We start from the raw sequence: 20507 nt of genomic DNA, 5'->3' as shown, positions 1-20507 counted from the left end.
GCAGCATCGAGCACGCATCAGGTGATATGGGCAGTACAGCTGGGCACAGAACATGCCTGCGTCGACTCCAGAGCATTTGTGATGCTTGCATTCTTGATGGGCAAGGGTCTTCCCGCTAGCACCTCTCCACAGCACTGACCTGCGTACTGTTGAACTTTCTCACTGATATCGTGATTTGCAGGTTAGATGCAGAAGCTACCAGCCCTTCTTGGAAGCCAGAAAGCCTTTTAGACACAGAGTGTACTGGTTTGGGCTGGGATAAAGTTACTTTTCTTCATAGTAGCTGGTATGGGGCTATGTTTTGGATTTTTGCTGAAAACAGTGTTGATAATATAGGGATGTTTTAGGTATTGCTGAGCAGTGCTCACGCAGAGTCGAGGCCTTTTCTGTTTCTCGTGCTGCCCCACCAGCAAGGAGGCTGGGGGTGCCCAAGAAGCTGGGAGGGGACACAGCTGGGACAGCTGATCCCAACGGACCAAAGGGCTATTCCATACCATATGACATCATGCTCAGCAAGAAAAGCTGGGGGAAGAAGAAGGAAGGAGGAACGTTCTGAGTTATGGTTTTTGTCTCTCCAAGTAACCGTTATGCATGATGGAGCCCTGCTTTCCTGGAGATGGCTGAACACCTGCCTGATGATAGGAAGTCATGAATGGATTCCTTATTTTGCTTTGCTGGCGTGTGCAGCTTTTTCTTTGCCTATTAAACTGTCTCAACCCGTGAGCTTTCGCACTTTTACCCTTTTGATTCTCTCCCCTATCCCAGCGGGGGGGAGTGAGTGAGCAGCTGTGTGGTGTTTAGTTGCTGGCTAAGGTTAAACCGCTACAGAGAGCAATTACTGTAATTATTAATGCCAGTATAGTGGCAAGTGAAACAAATAATGGGCATGAGAACAGGTGTCGAATGGCAGTGGTGTTGGAGGTAAAACCACCAGAGCTGTCCCACCATCTGGCAAGAGCAGTGCTAGCTGCTCATTCAGCAGACTGACTACCTCTACTTGATTGCGTTGTTTATCAGAGTCCAGCAAGGAGAGTATTTCGTGGTCCAAATTTGCAGTAAATTGAAGAAGACTGTTTAGGAAGCCTCCAGTTCCCAATATTGGCAGGGGGAGGGTAGGGTCCATTATTGCTTAATTAATTGGTGGTACCATGGTATTTTTTCTGTTTCTCTTTATAATGGCAGACTGTTATTCTATAGCTATTACTATTAATGGTTCTATTGTTCTACTAATAGCACTAATCTCTGTGTATGTCTAATGGTTCTGTTGTGGCCAAACAAAGTGATTGTGTGGAATATGTGTGAAGTCCCACTGTCTGGAGACAAACATGAGGTTCATGGGCTGGCGGTAGACTCCAAGAGCGGTTTTGCCATTTTGTGGGATGTTACTCCATCCCTTGAGGCTTTTAAGGTACATGTCTGCTGCTCAGCTCCGGATATACCTGGGTCTTCTGGGGCACCATTTCGCCACCATTTAGCCACAGCCCATTCCCAAGGTTCTTGAATGTCTAGTGGGACGGCGTGAGCAGATGTAGAGGGTTCTACGCATGGAATAATTAATGCATGCCTACAAACTCTTCATGCTGTATTTCACCTGTAGGACAATTGCTCACCTCTACTGTGTGTCCACGGAAGCTTATCAGTCCCTTGGACTCCCGGTATTGCAGTAGACTTGGCTTAGCAGGGCATGACCTACAGGTATGGCCGACTTTTTCCAAATCCCGGAGATACTGGGCAGTGATGACTTTCAAAGCTTGGCCATTCTTGTTTCATAGCAGCCAGTAGCCTACTTTGATGTAAGGAGGTTGTGTACTATTATTTAGGCCACATACTCTGGCATGCACCCATGCCAGCCCAGCATCCCGTGGTCTACACGCTGGCCAACGCGGCTAAGAGAGCTGTTTGCAGTCTGACTGCTGCGGGTGCCAGTCTGTCTCACTTCATGCAACATTATGCATGCTCTGGGTGAACTGCTAGCTGTAAAAGCTTTGGAGTGTATGAAGAATTAAGGGCACCTACATTGCAATCCCAAGAGAGCTGATACCCGTTTCTCCTTTTACAGGACTTTTCCATGTGAACAGAGCAGCCATAGCATGACCAGGCACTGCAGATGGCATACAAGTACAATACAAGTATTCTGGGGACTATGTGGACTCCCCCACATGCCTAATTGTATGCCTAAGTTTTACCAGGGTCTAGAAAGACCTGTTCCTACTCTATGTCATCAGTCCGGTATCTCTGTCCTGAGCAGGCACGGGAGTGTCTCATCGCTCTTCCACATCCAGTTTGAAGCTATCCTTCGAGGCTGAGCGAGAGGTGAAACAGTAACAACAGTTTGATTAGCTAGCTAGTGCAGTAAGGTAGCAGTTACCCAGCACCTGGAGTTGTAGTAAAGATAAGAACATGCATCAAGGCTGACACCACATGGGTGGCAACTCCAGGCTCTTCCGCTATGATTTGACACCCGAGTTCATCCTGTGACAGGGGAATGTGCAGCACAGAGCATTGCAGAAGCTCCTTAGCTATGTGCAGCCCATTGCATGCCTGTGTGCACTCAGGTCAACTTATCCTTGGAAATTAGTCTTCTGGTGAGGACCACTAGAGACACCCAAATGGCTTGGGCTTTGGCAACGATGTTTCCCGTTCCCATCATTTCCGCTTGGGCTGTAGCCATGAGCTGGTCAGAGCACAGCTGTAGATAAACAGCCATGCTGGGTTTCTGGCATGTTTCAGATCCAACCGAGGAGGTCTGTGCAGTGGAGACAAGCAGGGCACACAGTGACTCTGCTTTATGCTTACAGGTTCATCGTCTGCTATATTCATGTGGCCTGCTACCCACGGCATCCCGTCAGGCCCACGCAGCACATGCTCCCAAGGAAGGGCTGGGGAGCCTCCTGCACCCACATAGGTCGACATAGGGACGCACATCACCCGAGACTTTAACTGCTAGGACCGGAGTCCCTTTGCAGCGGGCAGCTCCACTGAGCTGACGGGTGCCCCTTTTCGACCCCTCGCTCACACACACACACTCACCCTCGGGCGCTTTCTCTCCCCTCAGGCTCGACCCGAGGTTTCCCCAAAGCAGAGTCTCCCACATGGCGTACGCCAGGTGAATTTATTGAGTGGTACAGCGGTGAAGAGCAGCTCGAGCTGGATGCCTCCGGGGAGGGACCTCGAACAAAGAGATCCCTGGGCAATTAGACCCTTACAGTCTAAGTTCCCCTCCCGTCATGTGACGGTTGGGTCCAATAGTAATATTTGGGTCTGGGGTCTTCTTGTTCCTCATTGGATCCTTTCCCTGTCTCCAGGCAGGACATTCCTTTTCTTGTCTTGAAGAGTTGCAGCTTCTGCCGATGGTTTTGGCTACCTTACCTTCCTGGTTTGCACCAGTTTCAGGGCCTTCCCTCATGTAGCTAGGTAGGAGTTCAGTATACGGTCAGTGTATCTAGGTGAAAGTTCACAGCTTGCAGTCTAAGGCTTCAACAGGTCTTTGGATCCTTATTTGAGCTAAAAATGACTTCTACAACACTGACTATGTCAGCTACTTGCTGTTTACCACCTCTTGGCATTTAGGTTGGGAGCTGTGACAGGCCAGAGCAGTGTCGTGGGAGTAATGGGGCTGTAATGGTGGGCCAGGTGGGGGTGACAGGGGCACAGACAGGGAAAATGTGGTCAAAGCCGTGGGAAGGTGAGAGGAAGCAGTTGTGGCTACGTTTGCTCTCGTGCCCATGGGCTTTTTCCCATCCTGGAGAAGTGGGATGGGGAGACCCAGCTCCTGAGAACTTGAGCATATCCCTGCAGCCCTAACACCTCCCTGTCAGCATCTCCCACTGTCCATTTCTGGTGTTTCTTCTGTGTGGCAGAGGGGAACAGAGAGCCTGTTGACACTGGTCCCCAGCAGGACAGCCCTGCAACACTGTCGGAAACAAAGAGAACAACAGATTGCAAGAGATGGGAGGGAAGATGAGGAGTTGGGGGCAGGGTGGTGGACGGGTAGCTCTGCGGTGTGGAGAGGAGGAGTATGGGGCAAGGGGGTAGGAGTGGGGGGGTCATTTCCACACCCTTGCACATATCACCTGCAAAGTCCTGAATGTGCCTGTGAGTCTTTCACAGAATCCCAGGAAGGCTGAAGTTGGAAGGCACCTCAGGAGGGCACCTGGTCCATCCTGCCTGCTCGAGAAGAGCCAGCTAGAGCCATGTGCCCAGGACCATGCCCAGACAGCTTTGGAATATCTGAAAGACTGGAGACTCCACAGCCTCTCTGGGCAACTTGTGCAGTGCTTGGTCACCCTGAGAGTGAAAAAGTGTTTCCTGATACTCAGAAGGAGCATGCTGAGTTTCACTATGTGTGCATTGCCTCTTGACCTGAAACTGAGCACTACTGAAAAGAGTGTGGCCCCGTACTATTTGCACTCGCTCTTCACGTCTTTCTACACATCGCTGACCTTCCCTTCTCCAGGGTAACCAGTCTCGACTGTCCCTGCCTTTCCTCATGTGCAGCACAGGCCTCCACGTGTCTTGGTCAGCGCAGGCAGGGGACAGGAGCGAGGCCAGGGCGGGCTGGGGGTGCGGGGCACGGGGAGGGTCCTGCGAGGGGCCGCTGTGGGCCGACAGCCCGGCCCCGGCGCTGGCTCTGGCGCTGGGGCTGGGCGAGAAGGCGAGAGAGCGTGGGAGCCGCGCTGGGAGCCAGCGGCCAGGAGCCTTGGGGGGGCGGGGCGGGGCGCTCCTGCTCTGCCCACGGCCCTGGCCCGCGTCCCTCCCCGCGCCCGCCCTTCTCCTGGCGCGGAGGGGCCGCGGCCCCGGGGTTGGGGGCGGGCAGAGGCGTCGGCGCTGCCCCGGCGAGGGGCCGAGGCGGCGGGGCGGGCAGGAGCAGGAGCTGGGGCAGGGGCAGGGGCTTGCGCAGGATGAGGATGGGTGCGGAGCGCGGGTCCGCTGGGCTGCTGTGCGGCTGGGCCCGGGCCCTTGGGCGCCGTCCGTCCCCGGCGCGGCAGGGCGTGATGGCGCCCGGGCTGGGGCCGTGGCTCCTGGCCTTGTCCTTGGCCGCGGGGCCGGCAGGTGAGAGGCGGGCGGGGAGGGGAGCGAGGCCGGGGCTGGGCCCGGGGCTGGGGCTGCCCGCGGGCGGCCGTGCCCGTGCCGGGGCCGCGGGGCTGCGGCTGCTGCCGCGGCGGGCGCGCTGTCGCCTGGCGCTCGCCTTCGTTAGCGGGGGAGCGGGGAGCGGGTGGCGTGGGCGGGAGAGGGAGGGGGAGAGGCAGGGGCAGGGGCAGGGGCAGGGGGAGGCTGTCGGGCAGCGGGTCGGGCCGCAGTGTCGGGAGCAGGCGCGTCTGAGCCCCGAGGAGGGCAGGCGGGGCATTGCCCCGGGCGCGGGGCTTTGGCGGGAGAGAGGGGGGTGGCGGCTGGGGCTGTGCCGGGGCGGGGGGCGTCGGGGCGTCGGGTGAAGGTCGTCGGGCCGTGGGCGCGCCCTGCCCGGCTGCGAGCGCTCTCCGTCCGCAGGGGTGTGGGCGCAGCTGAGGCTGGTGGAGGCCGGCGGAGGGCTGCGAGCGCCCGGGGACTCCGTGCTCCTCTCCTGCCGCGGGTCCGGCTTCACCTTCCAGGATTATAGTGTTTGGTGGTACCGTCAGGCACCCGGTGGCACACTCGAGTGGGTGTCCTACATCCACTTTGCTGGTAGTACCAAGGAGTACGGGGCAGCAGTGGAGGGTCGAGCCACGGTGTCCCGGGACAATTCGCAGTCTGAGTCGTCTCTGTCCCTGCGTGCCCTGCACCCGCGGGACTCTGCCCGCTACTTCTGTGCCGTTCGCACGGAGACAGGAAATCCAGCTGAGCTTGAACAGAAAGGTGCTGGGGCCCAGCTCAGGGTGCATTAGATGTGGGGAAGGTGAATGTTGGCAGGGGTGAGGAGGGGGCAGTCTCAGGGCTGTTCCCAAGGAGTCAGGTGGCACCACTGTGCACCACAGGTGTTCCTGGCCTTCACTGCACGCTTTGGGAATTCTATTTTATTGGCAATTAAATTAGAGCAGAATTGTGAGTCACAACAAAAAAGCCTCCTTAAAACACCTTGCCCCCCCTGAATCCCCGCCGCTTCCCAGGCTCAACTTCAGTCCTTCATTCCTGACTTCTCTCCCTCCTGTCCGCAAAGTGCGTGGGAGGAATGGGGTGTGGGGTCAGTCCACAACACGTCATGTCTCCTGCTCCTTCCTCCCTCCCATGGTCTGCAGTGCTTCACCAATGGCTCCAGGGTGGCTCCTTCCCAAGGGCCGTAGTCCTTCAGAGTAAACCTGCTCCAGCCTGGGCTCTCCACAGGCCCCAGTTCCAGTCAGGGCATTTTCACATGCTCTGGCATGGGATCTTGCACAGGCTGCAGGGAAATCCCTGTTCCACGGGGGTCTCTTCCGCGGGCTGCAGGCCAATCTCTGCTCTGGCACCTGGAGGGTCTCCCACTCCTTCACTGACTTGGTGTTTGCACGATTGTTTCTCACACTTTCTTTCCTCGCTTCTCAGACTGCTGCACCCTCTTTTGACCACTTTTAGCTATGTTGTCCCATAGGCACTGCCATCTTCAGTGCTGGGCTCAGCTTTGGCCAGCGACGGGTCTGCTGCCGAGCTGGCTGGAACAGGCTATGTTGGGCATGAGGCAGTCCCTGGCCTCATCACAGAGGCCATTGCTGCAGCGCCCAGCTCCCAAAACCTTGCAGTGGAAGCCCAGTACAGGAGGGTCACAGCCCATCTCTGTGCCCAAAGGCTCTTGCAACCCTGTTTTCACAGAATGGTTTAGGGTTGAAGGAACCTCCCGAGGTCATCTGGTGCAACGGCCCTGCTCTAGCAGGGCCCCCTACAGCTGGTTGATCAGTACCATGCCCAGGCAGCTCTGGAATACCTCCAAGCATAGAGACTCCACAGCCTCTCTGCACAACCTGTGCCAGTGTTGAGTCACCCTGACAGTGCAAAAGTGTTTCCTGATGTTGAGAGGGACCGTGCTGTGTTTCAGTTTGTGCCCATGGCCGCTTGTGCTGTCACTTGGGAATGACTGGCAAGAGCCTGGCCCTGCCTTTATGTGCCCCTTCTCTTCAGGTAGTAGGAAGTCTGCGTTTCTCTCCCAGATCTGACATTACAATGGGAGCAAGAGCTTGTGATCCTTGTGTGTTTGCAGCTGCTGGATCTCGGACGTGACAAGCAGAAGCCCAGGGAAGTGGTGGAGTAGGTGAAGCAATTGATCGATCTCTTGTTGCTGGTTCATCCTTGTCTCCTGGGGTCGCAGGTGCCCTTTCTGAGGTGCAGACAGAGGCCTCAGGCCCCACGGTAGGGAAGGTCTCAGAGTCTCTCACGCTTACCTGCCACATCTCTGGTGTCCCCATCAGTGACAGCAGCTACACTTGGGACTGGATCCGGCAGGCTCCTGGCAGAGAGGTGCAGCAGATAGCGTTGCAGTATCCTTTCCCGGGACTCCAGCACATTGCTTCATCCTTGCAGACCCAAGTCAGCAGCTCTGCTGATGATGAGGGATCTCTGATTTGAGATCCCCTGACGAGCCTTCATTTCTCCAGGTTAAACAGTCCCAGCTCTTAGCCTTTTTTAATAGGAGAGTTGCTGCAGTCCCTTTGGCATCTTGGTGGCCCTCTGCCAGACTCTCCCAAGTTCGTCCATGTCTCTGTTGTCCTGTGGAGCCTGGAACCAGTCCCAGTACTGCAGGTGGAGCCTCACCGGTGTTGAGTAGCGTGGAAGCATGAGCTCCCTCGCCCTGCTGGCAACACTCCTCCTGGTGCCACCCAGGATACCATTACCTGCCTTTGCCATTCTGGTGGGTTAACGTTGGGTGGCAGCCAGATGCCCACCAAGCTGCTCTCTCACTCCCCTTCCGCAATGGACAAGGGGAGAAAATAAGATGAACATGCTCATGAGTCAAAATAAAGACAGGTAGGCTGCTCACCAATCCCAGGCACAGCAGACTTTGGGAAAATGAATGTATTGCCCATAAAAACTAGAGTAGGATAAGGAGAAGCAATGACAAGATTAAGAACACCTTCCCCCAGCCACCTCTTCTTCCCAGGCTCTAGTTGGCTCCTTCGTCCCCGAGTCTTCTACCTCCTCCACAGCCCAAACAGTGCGGGGAGTTGGGGAATGTGGGTTGGGGTCAGTTCATAACGCTTGTTCTCTGCCACTCCTTTCTCCTCCCATTTTGCCCCTGCTCTGGCCTGAGGTCCCTCCCCCAGCAGACAGTCCTTCATGAACTGCTCCAGTGTGGGGCCTCTCCCCAGAGTACAGTCCTTCAGGAACAGAGTGGTGCAGCGTGGGCTCCCACGGGCCACAGTTGCTGCCTGAAGACTTGCTCCTGCATGGGCTCTGTGTGTGCACCAGCTTCCTTCAGGGCACATCTGACTGCTGTGGCGTGGGGTCTTGCATGGGCTGCAGTGTGGCTGTCTGCTCTGACGTAGGCCTCTATGGGCTGCAGGGGGACAACCTGTTCCACCATGGTCTCCAGGGAATGTCTGCTCTGGCGCCTGGAGCACCTCCTCCCCCTCCTTCTTCACTGACCTTAGTGTCTGCAGAGTTGTTTATCTCACAGCTCTTCTTACTTTTCTCTCTCACAGCCACTGTGCCGTGGTTTTTACCTCTCTTGTAAATATGCTTTCACAGAGGCACCATCGGCTTAGCTGATGGGCTCAGCTTTGGCCAGTGGTGGCCCCTTTTCGACCCCTCGCTCACACACACACACTCACCCTCGGGCGCTTTCTCTCCCCTCAGGCTCGACCCGAGGTCTCTGACATGGCGTACGCCAGGTGAATTTATGGAGTGGTACAGCGGTGAAGAGCAGCTTGAGCTGGGTGCCTCCGGGGAGGGACCTCGAACAAAGAGATCCCTGGGCAATTAGACCCTTACAGACTAAGTTCCCCTCCCGTCATGTGACAGTTGGGTCCAATAGTAATATTTGGGTCTGGGGTCTTCTTGTTCCTCATTGGATCCTTTCCCAGTCTCTGGGCAGGACATTCCTTTGTTACGTTATTACTCCACTGGCTATCCTTTTCGCTCATGTACATACAAGTGAAAGGGTTTGGTATAGTCTGAGAGTCCGAGAGCGGGAGCTGATGCCAAATCTCCTTTGATTGTTTTAAAAGCTTGCTCCTTTTCCGGACCCTATGCAATAGGTTCTACCTACTCATTACTTGTTACTTTTGTCAGTGATCTTGTTAATTCTCCCAACCCAGGAATCCACGGTCAACAAAATCCCACAGCTCCAAGGAAGCCTCGCAGCTGTTTCTTTGTGTCTGGACACGGAAGCTTTATTACAGCTTCTGTTCTTTTCTGAGTCTATTACTCACTGCTCTTCCCTTAGGATAAACCCTAAAGATTTAACTTCCTTCTGACACAGCTGAAGTTTGGATGGAGATGCACGATGACCTTTCTCTGCTAAGGCAGTACATAGATGTATAGTGTCTTTTATACAGGCATCCTCATCTTTACTCGCTATTAGCAAATCGTCTACGTATGGTACAAGAGCCAATTTGCCCGGTAATTTTATATCTCTCAAATAATTTGTCAGTGTTCGCAAAAAAAATTGTAGGAACCCTCCAAAGCCTTGTGGGAGAGGAGTCCAGTTTAATTGTTGTTCTTTCCATGTAAAGGCCAACAAAAGTTGGCTGTTCACGCCTAAGGGGATGCGAAAGGAGGCAGAGGTTAGATCAATCACCATAAAATCTCTTGCCCAATGTGGTATTTGTAAAAGTCTGGTAGAGGGATGGGGCACTGCTGGATGAGGAGTCACTATGTACTGATTAACCACCCGTACATCTTGTACAAAAACGATATTCCAGGTCCCCAGCTTCACCTAATCTGTTTTTTCTTTTTTTTTTCCCCGAGGAGTCTAGGAGCATTATCTGGTGAGACACACACACACTTTCAGCATCTTTTTGGCTAAATACCGGTCTATTTGCTTTTGAATGTTCTTCTCAGCTTCTTGAGGAATCAGATACTGTTTCACAGCCGGAGGGGGCTCTCCTCCCTTTGGTTTTTTTTTGTTTGTTTGTTTACGGGTTAAGCTGAAACTAGTAGTCCTACATCAGTGCTAGTTTTCCTCTACAGCTTTGTTGGTACTGGTTTCAATACCTCCGGTATTTTTAGCTCATTATTTGGGCTTCCAGTGACTACAGTCATTCCCATGATTATTAAATCTGTACCTTCAGGTGACAAGTGTAATTCTACATCTAGCGTCTGTAAGAGATCTCTCCCTAACAAACAGGCATGCTGGGGAGTCCCCCGCCAATACAAATCACCCTCATATACTCTTGTTTCTCATAATTCCTAATAGGGGTTTACTCAAATTCTGCTATCTTTGTCCTGTGACTCCACATATTAAAATTCTGTCTGTGGCCTGAGACAGTCTCGGGGTAAAATTCAAAAGGGATAATGTGGCTCCCGTATCGACCAAGAATTCAACTTCACGACCTTCAGCTTTACCTATAATATGTCTCTTGGTTTACCCACATTGGGTTACCCACATATTAAAAATTTGTAATCTTTCTGCTTCAAGATGCGCAGGGTCTCTTTCTTCCAGTCATTGTGATTGCGAATCTTCCCGAGGAATTCTTCTCGGTGACCATTTCCTTCTTTCGTCCTTTCCCACGGCCAGAGTGGGCATTCCCACTCTCTATGCCCGAAGTTCCCACAATACTAGCACTCCTTTTCACCATTCCTTCCCGTTCCTCTTTCTTCTTTTCCTGGTCTTAGCTCAGACCTCCTATCCAGTCTTCTTCCCCCCCAGCTCCCATCTCTCACTTGCAAATTCCTTGCTAAAGCCGCATCCAGTAAACTTGCCTCCTGTTCTTTTGCCTTTTTTTCTTTTTTTTCCCCTTTAATCTGCTCAGCTTTTTGCCTTTCCTCGCACCCATCATATACAAACACAGTAATACTCAAAATCTTTTCCAAATTCTCTCCCTGCCACCCAGGCATGTGTTCTTTAAAGTAATCGCCTATATCGGGCACCGCCTGGCCCACAAAGACGCTAATCGTGAGCGCATCATTAAAATTCTGCAGCGTCATTCCTCCGTATTTTAGCAGAGCTTGCTGGAGTTGTCCCCAAAAATCACCAGGAAGCTTATCAGGTCTCCTGCATGATTATAGTGCCCGTTTGGATCATTTGCTCTCCAGGGGGTTCTGTTTCCTCCTGCCTGTTGAGGCAATTCAGCATCCTTATTGATTATTTATTCTCTTTCATAAGGGTGAAAGAGTTCCCTTGATGGTATTCGGGTGTCACTTCAATTCGCATTACACTCTGCACATATTTTTGAGAGTAGCTGGGCTCACCTCTTGGCATCCTCCCTTAGGCGGGCCATCGTACTACCCCACACCACTACCTCACTAGGTTTCCAAGGCTGGTACCTATAAAAGGTTAGCACTGGCCCAGTCTCCACCAGGCCCCAGGCTGTACAGCAGTAGGATTAGGAACATGACTCATAGTGCTAGGAAAGAGCCCGGCAGCCGGTGGGTAAACAGGAGGAGAATCAGAAGCTAGAGAGGACATAAGGTGGGGTTGAACTACTTACAGGAGTTTCTTGTGTGGTAGCTTCTGCTGCTGCTACAATGACCCCCTTTTTCTTTTTCGACTTTAGTCCTGGAAGCTTTCTCTCCCCAGGTCATGCATGCCATAGCTACCAGTAATCCATCTGGTGTGGGTACCTATCGTCCAGTCTCCAATGTCTCCCTGGTCATGACTGCAGGGAGCTCCCTCCTGCCATTCTTGTAATAAACGGCCATTCATCTTGGCATAATTTGGTTGCGCACTTCTTAGATATTTCGGCTGTACCATAATTTTTTTCTCAATTCTGTAAAACCTCAGCTAAGGGTGTCCCCCTTTCTACGCTGGGTATGTTTCCCATTTCTTTTCCTTAATTATGTGCGATTTACACTGATGTGGCCACACACCACCTTTGGGTTTTGGTTTTTTTCCCCCTTTTTTTTTCCCCTTTTCCCCCCCATTTTTTTTTTTCTTTTCCTTCTGTGTGATTTATGCTGATCAGGCCATGCACCCCCTAATTCACTAGTCTCAAGGCTGCTCAGGTAATTTTTACCACTCACCTTTCGGAGCCTCCCTCTCCAAAGGTCCCAGGTAAATACACCTGCTGCCTGCAGTTGGATGTTTGGAGGTAGGAGGATCGGAGGGTGCTGGCCTAGGGTCCCATCTGGGGTGCCAGACTGTTAAGTGAGCAGCAGGCGCCCGGGCATTCACACACCATCCCGGGAGTCACACGCACACCACCCGAGACTTTAACTGCTAGGACCGGAGTCCCTTCGCAGCAGGCAGCTCCACTGAGCTGACGGGTGCCCCTTTTCGACTCACACACACACACTCACCCTTGTGCGCTTCTTCTCCCTTCAGGCTCGACCCTAGGTTTCCCCGAAGCAGAGTCTCCCACATGGCGTATGCCAGGTGAATTTATGGAGTGGTACAGTGGTGAAGAGCAGCTCGAGCTGGGTGCCTCCAGGGAGGGACCCCGAACAAAGAGATCCCTGGGCAATTAGACCCTTACAGTCTAAGTTCCCCTCCCGTCATGCGACGGTTGGGTCCAATAGTAATATTTGGGTCTGGGGTCTTCTTGTTCCTCTTTGGATCCTTTCCCTGTCTCCAGGCAGGACATTCCTTTTCTTATCTTGAAGAGTTGCAGCTTCTGCCAACAGCACCCTCTCCTTCCTCACTGACAGTCAGCATGGGTTTGTGAAGTGGAAACCGTGCTTAACCAAATTTCAAGCCTTCTACAGTAAGACGATGAGTCTTGGTGGATGAGGAGCGAGTGGATGTTGTGTATTCTGAATTTAGTTATGCTTTCAGCACTGACCTCCCTGCAAACATCAGAGACAAAGCTACTGATTCTGGACTAGATAAGTGGGCTGTGACATGTTCCTTGCTCCAGCCTTTTTCCCAGGACTCTGGGACCTGGGATTCCTGAAGGCCACTCTTGCCAGTAAAGACTGTGGGGAATAAGGCATTCAGGACCTCAGGCATTCTCCATGTCCTGTGTCACCCGGTCCCCACCCCATTCAGCAGTGGGCCTGCATTTTCCCTTGCCTTGCTTATCCATGGAGGCCTCCTGGCAATTGTAGCTGCTCGCTGGGTTGGACTGCTCTTGATCTCAGCACTGGTGAGACTGTGGACTACTGCGTCCAGTCCTGGGCTCCCCAACACAGGAAAGGGATGGACATACCAGAGCAAATGCAATGCAGGGCCATGAAGATGAGGAAGGCAGCATCTGACATACAAGGAGAGCCTGAGAGAACTGGGTTTGTTTAGCGTGGAGAAAGAAATGCTAGGGGGGATTTGTCAGTGTGTGTAAATACCTGAGGCAGTGTAGTCTCCGTTCTTGGAGGTATTCAAAACTGAACAGCACAAGTTTGTGGGCAGCCTGCCATCCCTACCCCCACTAAGCAGCTCAGTCCCACACCGCTGCTCGTGTAGTCAACCACAGTGGGATGGCGGGAGAGAATTGGCAGGGTAAAAGTGAGAAGACTTGTGTGTTGCGATAAAGAGAGTTTAATAAGCAAAGCAACAACTGCACACACAAACCAAGCAAGATAAGGAATTCATTCCCGACGTCCACACGGCAGGCAGATGTTTAGGCCTTTCCAGGAAAGCAGGGCTTCATCACCCATAGTGGTTACTTGGGAAAGACAAATGTCCTAACTCTGAATGTCCCCGTGTGCTCCTTATTTCCCCCAGGTTTATTGGTTCACATGGTTTCATGTGGTATGGAATATCCCTTTGGCCGGTTGTGGTGAGCTGTACAAGAAGGCCTTGATGCTGTGTGAACACTGTTCAGCAACAGCTAAAACATCAGTGTGATATCAACACGGTTTTGGTCACAAAACATCGTGTCTGCCCATACGGGCTTCCATGAAGCAAATTAATTCCATCCCAAGGAGACCCAGTACACCTACTTTAGTTGTCCCTGCTTCGAGGAAGACGGTTAAACCAGACCTTTTGCAGAGGTCCATGACAGCCTCAGCTCTTCTACCATTCTGGGAGCAAATCTGCCTCCTCTTCTGCTCCCCTTTCTCATGCCCTTTCTGGAGAGCCTGAAAGGACAGCATCAGGCCTGATGGCCAGCCAGAGCTTTGAAGAGACAGCTGTGGGAGCTGGAAATGCTTTGGGCGTACTCTTGCGTCCTTGGGTTTCTGACTGGGGGGAAGACCTCTAGTCTTTGCTCCGGACCTCCTGCGCTGCCAACATGCCGCCATGGACCCCCTGCAATCCTCTGGCAGTGGCCTTTGGCTGTGGTTGAATTCCCTGCCCTGCACTCTGTCCAAGAACTCTGCCTCCAGCAACAAGTTGTGGGCCACAGTCGGCCTCTCAGGCTCCAGGGAGCAGCCAGTCAACCGGTCAAATGGGGATGCATGTTATTGCCCATCCTTCTGAAGCCAGGCTCTGGGTTTGTGTACGTGGTTGTACAAGCTCGTCACATGCGTACGTAGCTGTATCTGCAACTTTACAAAAGTACACCACACCATAAGGTCTAACAGAAGACCACACACCATAAATACAGCAGATGTCAGAAATACAGCAAACACAACCATGCTGAATAGCTCTGCCCAGTCCTCTGCGTGCTACTGTTTTACCTGCCCATATTACTTGTGTATCACTTGCATATTTCTCTCTTGAGTTCCAGCTTTGAAACGTGTAGGCAGAAGAGGAAAGTGAGTTTTCCTCAGCACTCCTGTAGAAAGCTGTTTCTGGCAGTCATCAGGGCCCTAGCTCTGAAAGGCAACATGCTCACTGCAATACCACTTGCTTAGAAGAACAAACACGTCCTGAGACTGTGAGCTTTTACCTCAGGGTCAATGTGACCTGATGACCCAACCAAAGCCAGCTTTTCCCAACTCAGAACACCCCATACCGATGATAAAACAAGAGAAAATTTAGCCTTCAATGAAACCTGGCATGTAACCACAGCCAGAACTGCAATTGACTCAAATCCAGGATAAAGCCTGCTGCCTGCATGGGACATTGGTTTAGAAAAATGAAGATTCACACACCACTGGCCATACGTCTGTACTACCTGTACGGGACAACCATGTACTGATCCAGCATAGGACAAGTACATACCAATTACCTGAGCAATAGTCACTGCTGAGCCACAGGTATAAACCCTGCTTTCCTCTCTATTGGGGTCCAACATGCATTAGGCTGGGGCAACGCTATGGGCATAGCTAAAATATAGAACAATAAATTCCTGTGCTAAATGTTGTTCCCTCCCTCCTTGGCCAGTGAAGAGCTGAATTTACGTAGCAAAGTCTGAGTTTCACTTTTCTGCTTTGCCCTGGCACATATCACCTGCAAAGTCGCGAATGTGCGTGTGAGTCTTTCACAGAATCCCAGGAAGGATGAAGTTGGAAGGCACGTCAGGAGGGCATCTGGTCCATCGCGCCTGCTCAAGCAGGGCCATCTGGAGCCAGGTGCCCAGGACCATGCCCAGACAGCTTTGGAATATCTGCAAGCATGGAGACTCCACAGCCTGTGTGGGCAACCTGGGCCAGTGCTTGCTCACCCTGACAGTGAAAAAGTGTTTCCTGATGTTTAGAGGGATCCTGCTGTGTTTCTGTTGGTGTGCATGGCCTCTTGACTTGTCACTGAGCACCACTGAAAAGAGCCTGGGCCTGCCTTCTTTGCACCCTCCCTTCATATGGTTTTGTATGTGGATGAGATCCCCCGTGAGCCTTTGTTTCTCCAGGATAAACTGTCCCAGCTCTCTCAGGCTTTCCTCATGGAAGAGGTACTCCTGTCTCCTAATCGTCTTTGTGGCCCTTCACTAGACTCAATGTCCGCATCTCCCTTATGCATGGAGGTCCAGAATTATTCCCGGTATTGCAGGTGTGACTTCAGCAGTGCTGAGTACAGGGGAAGGATCACATCCCTGACCTTCTGGAAACACCTTTTCTGGTACAGGCCAGGACATCATTAGGCACCATTGCTGCAAGCACACAGTTGTGGCTCAAGGTCAAGCTGTGGTCCATCAGAACCCTTGGGTGCTTTTGTGAGAATGCGATTTCCAGCTGGGTGGCCCCCAGCCTGCCCTGGTGCATGGGGGTGTTGCTCCCCAGGTGCAGGACTTTGCTGTTGCCCTCGTTGAAGTGCAGGCCGTTCCTGTCAGCCCGTGTCTGCAGGCTGTGGAGGTCCCTGTGGGGGGCAGCCCAGGGCTCCGCGTGTCTTGGTCGGCGCGGGCAGGGGACGGGAGTGAGGCCAGGGCGGGCTGGGGGTGCGGGGCACGGGGAGGGTCCTGCGAGGGGCCGCTGCGGGCCGACAGCCCGGCCCCGGCGCTGGCGCTGGCGCTGGGGCTGGGCGAGAAGGCGGGAGAGCGTGGGAGCCGCGCTGGGAGCCAGGGGCCAGGAGCCTTGGGGGGGCGGGGCGGGGCGCTCCTGCTCTGCCCACGGCCCTGGCCCGCGTCCCTCCCCGCGCCCGCCCTTCTCCTGGCGCGGAGGGGCCGCGGCCCCGGGGGGCCGGGCCGGGTGGGTTGGGGGCGGGCAGAGGCGTCGGCGCTGCCCCGGCGAGGGGCCGAGGCGGCGGGGCGGGCAGGAGCAGGAGCTGGGGCAGGGGCAGGGGCTTGCGCAGGATGAGGATGGGTGCGGAGCGCGGGTCCGCTGGGCTGCTGTGCGGCTGGGCCCGGGCCCTTGGGCGCCGTCCGTCCCCGGCGCGGCAGGGCGTGATGGCGCCCGGGCTGGGGCCGTGGCTCCTGGCCTTGTCCTTGGCCGCGGGGCCGGCAGGTGAGAGGCGGGCGGGGAGGGGAGCGAGGCCGGGGCTGGGCCCGGGGCTGGGGCTGCCCGCGGGCGGCCGTGCCCGTGCCGGGGCCGCGGGGCTGCGGCTGCTGCCGCGGCGGGCGCGCTGTCGCCTGGCGCTCGCCTTCGTTAGCGGGGGAGCGGGGAGCGGGTGGCGTGGGCGGGAGAGGGAGGGGGAGAGGCAGGGGCAGGGGCAGGGGGAGGCTGTCGGGCAGCGGGTCGGGCCGCAGTGTCGGGAGCAGGCGCGGCTGAGCCCCGAGGGGGGCAGGCGGGGCATTGCCCCGGGCGCGGGGCTTTGGCGGGAGAGAGGGGGGTGGCGGCTGGGGCTGTGCCGGGGCGGGGGGCGTCGGGGCGTCGGGTGAAGGTCGTCGGGCCGTGGGCGCGCCCTGCCCGGCTGCGAGTGCTCTCCGTCCGCAGGGGTGTGGGCGCAGCTGAGGCTGGTGGAGGCCGGCGGAGGGCTGCGAGCGCCCGGGGACTCCGTGCTCCTCTCCTGCCGTGGGTCCGGCTTCACCTTCCAGGAATATTATGTTCTGTGGTACCGTCAGGCACCCGGTGGCACGCTCGAGTGGGTGTCCTCCATCAGCAACTACGAGGGTAGTACCAAGAAGTACGGGGCAGCAGTGGAGGGTCGAGCCACGGTGTCCCGGGACAATTCGCAGTCCGAGTCATCTCTGTCCCTGCGTGCCCTGCACCCGCGGGACTCTGCCCGCTACTTCTGTGCTGTTGGCACGGAGACAGGAAATCCAGCTGAGCTTGAACAGAAAGGTGCTGGGGCCCAGCTCAGGGTGCATTAGATGTGGGGAAGGTGAATGTTGGCAGGGGTGAGGAGGGGGCAGGTCTCAGGGCTGTTCCCAAGGAGTCAGGTGCCACCACTGTGCACCGCAGGTGTTCCTGGTCTTCACTGCACACTTTGGGAATTCTGTAGCTGGAACAGGCTGTGTTGGGCATGAGGCAGTCCCTGGCCTCATCACAGAGGCCATCGCTGCAGCGCCCGGCTCCCAAAACGTTGCAGTGGAAACCCAGTACAGGAGGGTCCTCCTTCTCTTCGGGTAGTAAGAAGTCTGTGTTTCTCTCCCAGATCTGACCTTACAATGGGAGCAACAGCTTGTGATCTTGTGTGTTTGCAGCTGCTGGATCTTGGGGGTGACAAGCAGAAGCCCAGGGAAGTGGTGGAGTAGGTGAAGCAATTGATCCATCTCTTGTTGCTGGTTCATCCTTGTCTCCTGGGGTCGCAGGTGCCCTTACTCAGGTGCAGACAGAGGCCTCAGGCCCCACGGTAGGGAAGGTCTCAGAGTCTCTCACGCTTACCTGCCACATCTCTGGTGTCCCCATCAGCGACAGCAGCTACACTTGGGACTGGATCCGGCAGGCTCCTGGCAGAGAGCTGCAGCAGATAGCGTTGCAGTATCCTTTCCCGGGACTCCAGCACATTGCTTCATCCTTGCAGATGCGAGTCACCAGCTCTGCAGACCCCTCCAAGAACCAGCTGTCGCTGGAGGTGCTTTCGCCCACAGCTGCAGACAGGGCCACCTATTTCTGCACACCAGTGAGCTGGAAAAGGGCACCGTGCTTGAAACACCGGCAGGGCCAGGGCAGAAGTGGAAGGAGGGGGATTAAATCCAGCCACGTCATTTGTGGTTGCTGCAAGGCAAGTCTCTTCCGAGACTTCTCAAGACTAGACTGGTCTGGCTTTTCCCAGAAACAGGCACAGAGGTGCTGCAGCAGCAGCAGCAGCGGAGTCTCCCACCAGCACACACCAAACCCTGAATGTGTTGTTAACCTTCTTCCTTCCTTCTTGGTCTCTCTCACAGGCAGAAAGAGACAGGGAAAGAGGTTGGTTTTGGAAGGAGCAGAGTGGGCATTGAAGAACTCAAATGTGAACATGGAAAGCTAGAGTTGAATTGAGTTTTGAAACCTGATGTTGTTCAGGGAGCCCCAGAGCAGTGCCACAGCAGGAGCTGAGCTGCAGAGCGCCTTTTCGCCTGGACGTGATGAACAGTCTGTTCACCGTCTTACTGGTGTTTGGTCCTTAGGGAATGTGCAAGGCCATTGCCAGCGCAGAAGCAGCTGGAGAAGTGTCAGCACGAGGGAGTAAGTGGAGGAGTAGGGCACTGAGCCAGAGTGGAGGGATCAGGGTGGGGTGCACGTATGCCTGGGGGTGCCCTGTCCATATGCAGAGTTGGGCGCCAAGGCTCCCATCCTGGAGCAGCAACTCAGGAGCACCAAGGGACAGGGGGCCACTGGGAGGACACCCTGCCACCCCCAGGGCCAGCTCCACAGTCCCAGCAGCACCCTGCTGTCCTTCCTCAGAGGAAGGCTGTGAGTGGCTCTAGAGCCACACGTCACCATTTGCCCCCCAGAGGTTTTCCTGCCAAGCGAGCGCTCTGTTATTGCACCCTGCAGGGTGAAAGGCACTCAGGAGTGCACCAACAGCTTCAACATCTGCTGCTCCAGCCCCCGCCTCTCGCCCTCACTGTTGTCTTAGAGCGAGGGAGTGCCTAGGAGGGACGAGGACTGCCTGCAGTGACAGAGGCCCAGCCAGGGGAGATGTGGGCAGAGCTGTTCTGCAGGCAGAGTGAAGGTGGCGAGAGGTGAGCCAGAGCGTGCCTGGCCATGTGGACTGCCCTGTGCATGGGGTTATTGCCCATCGCAGGTAAGTGGAAGGAAGGGGTGATGCCCCCGCTCAGGAACTGTGCATGGCCCTGTGCTCTGCACAGCTCTCTGGAGCTGTGCTGACTGCTTGCAGCCTGAGCTGCCTCTGGCTCGTCGTCCTCACCCATCCCTGCAAAGCACATTGGGAGTAGCCCTCCTCCTCTTCTAGCTGTGAGTTAGACACCTCTGTCCAGCCTGCCTCGTCTGTGGTGTGGGGACAGGCAGGGCACCTACCTGCTACTCCCACCTCTTGGGGTCTAATGCTTTGCCCTTGGACTGGCACTCTGCTCCTGGGGCACTGCAACCCATCTTGCAAAGACCTTTCAAAGTTGAGGATGGCAGCATAGGGCCCAAGCCCCACTTGCCTGTGAGTGGTCCTGTGCTCATTCAGAGCAGTTTCAGGGACAGGAGAGTGGGTTCCTCACCATCACATCTTGGCAAAGACAAAGGGATTTGTCCCGCGTGGTGCAAAACCTTCCTTCATTGAATGAGAAAAGCAGAAAAAGTTCCTTGTCTCATGCCATCCAACTGCTAATCTAACTGCCAGGTCCACCTCTAAACCACGTCCCCCCATCCACACGAATACTTCCAGGGACCGTGATTGCGCCACTTCCCTGGGCAGTCTGTTCCAATGCCCAACCACTCTCTCCGTGAAGAAATTTTTCCTAATATCTAATCTAAATCTCCCCTTGCACAACTTGAGGCCATTTCCTCTCGTCCTGTTGCTTGCTACCTGGGAGAAGAGACCAGCCCCCACCTCACTACAACCTCCGTTCAGGTAGTTGTAGAGAGCAATAAGGTCTCCCCACAGCATCCTCTTCTCCAGGCTATAGAACCCAGTTCCCTCAGCTGTTGCTCATAAAACTTGTTCTCCAGACCCTTCCCCAGCTTTGCTGCCCTTCTCTGGCCACGCTCCAGCACCTCAATGTCCTTCTGGTAGTGAGGGGCCCAAAACTGAACACGGGTTTCGAGGTGCGGCCTCACCAGTGCTGAGTACAGGGGGACGATCACTGCCCCAGTCCTGCTGGCCACACTATTCCTGATACAAGCCAGGATGCCATTGTCCCTCTTGGCCACCTGAGCACACAGGAGCTGGAGGGGAGTGT

At 54.8% G+C, this 20507-nt stretch overlaps 1 gene segment (V, D, J or C); it reads left to right on the top strand.

The window, feature by feature from the left end:
• Positions 1 to 4994: 4994 nt before the first annotated feature.
• LOC148052634 (Ig heavy chain V region C3-like) lies at positions 4995 to 5861 on the top strand. The segment is given in 2 exon segments: positions 4995 to 5052; positions 5488 to 5861. Coding segments are annotated over 2 exon segments (432 nt in total).
• Positions 5862 to 20507: the final 14646 nt, after the last annotated feature.

The sequence above is a fragment of the Nipponia nippon genome, unplaced genomic scaffold, assembly GCF_047370975.1.
Source record: "Nipponia nippon isolate SJK-2023a ecotype South Korea unplaced genomic scaffold, ASM4737097v1 scaffold_45, whole genome shotgun sequence".
NCBI lineage: Eukaryota > Metazoa > Chordata > Aves > Pelecaniformes > Threskiornithidae > Nipponia > Nipponia nippon.
Note: the sequence above shows the minus strand (reverse complement) of the source record. Positions and strands in the feature narration are given on the sequence as shown.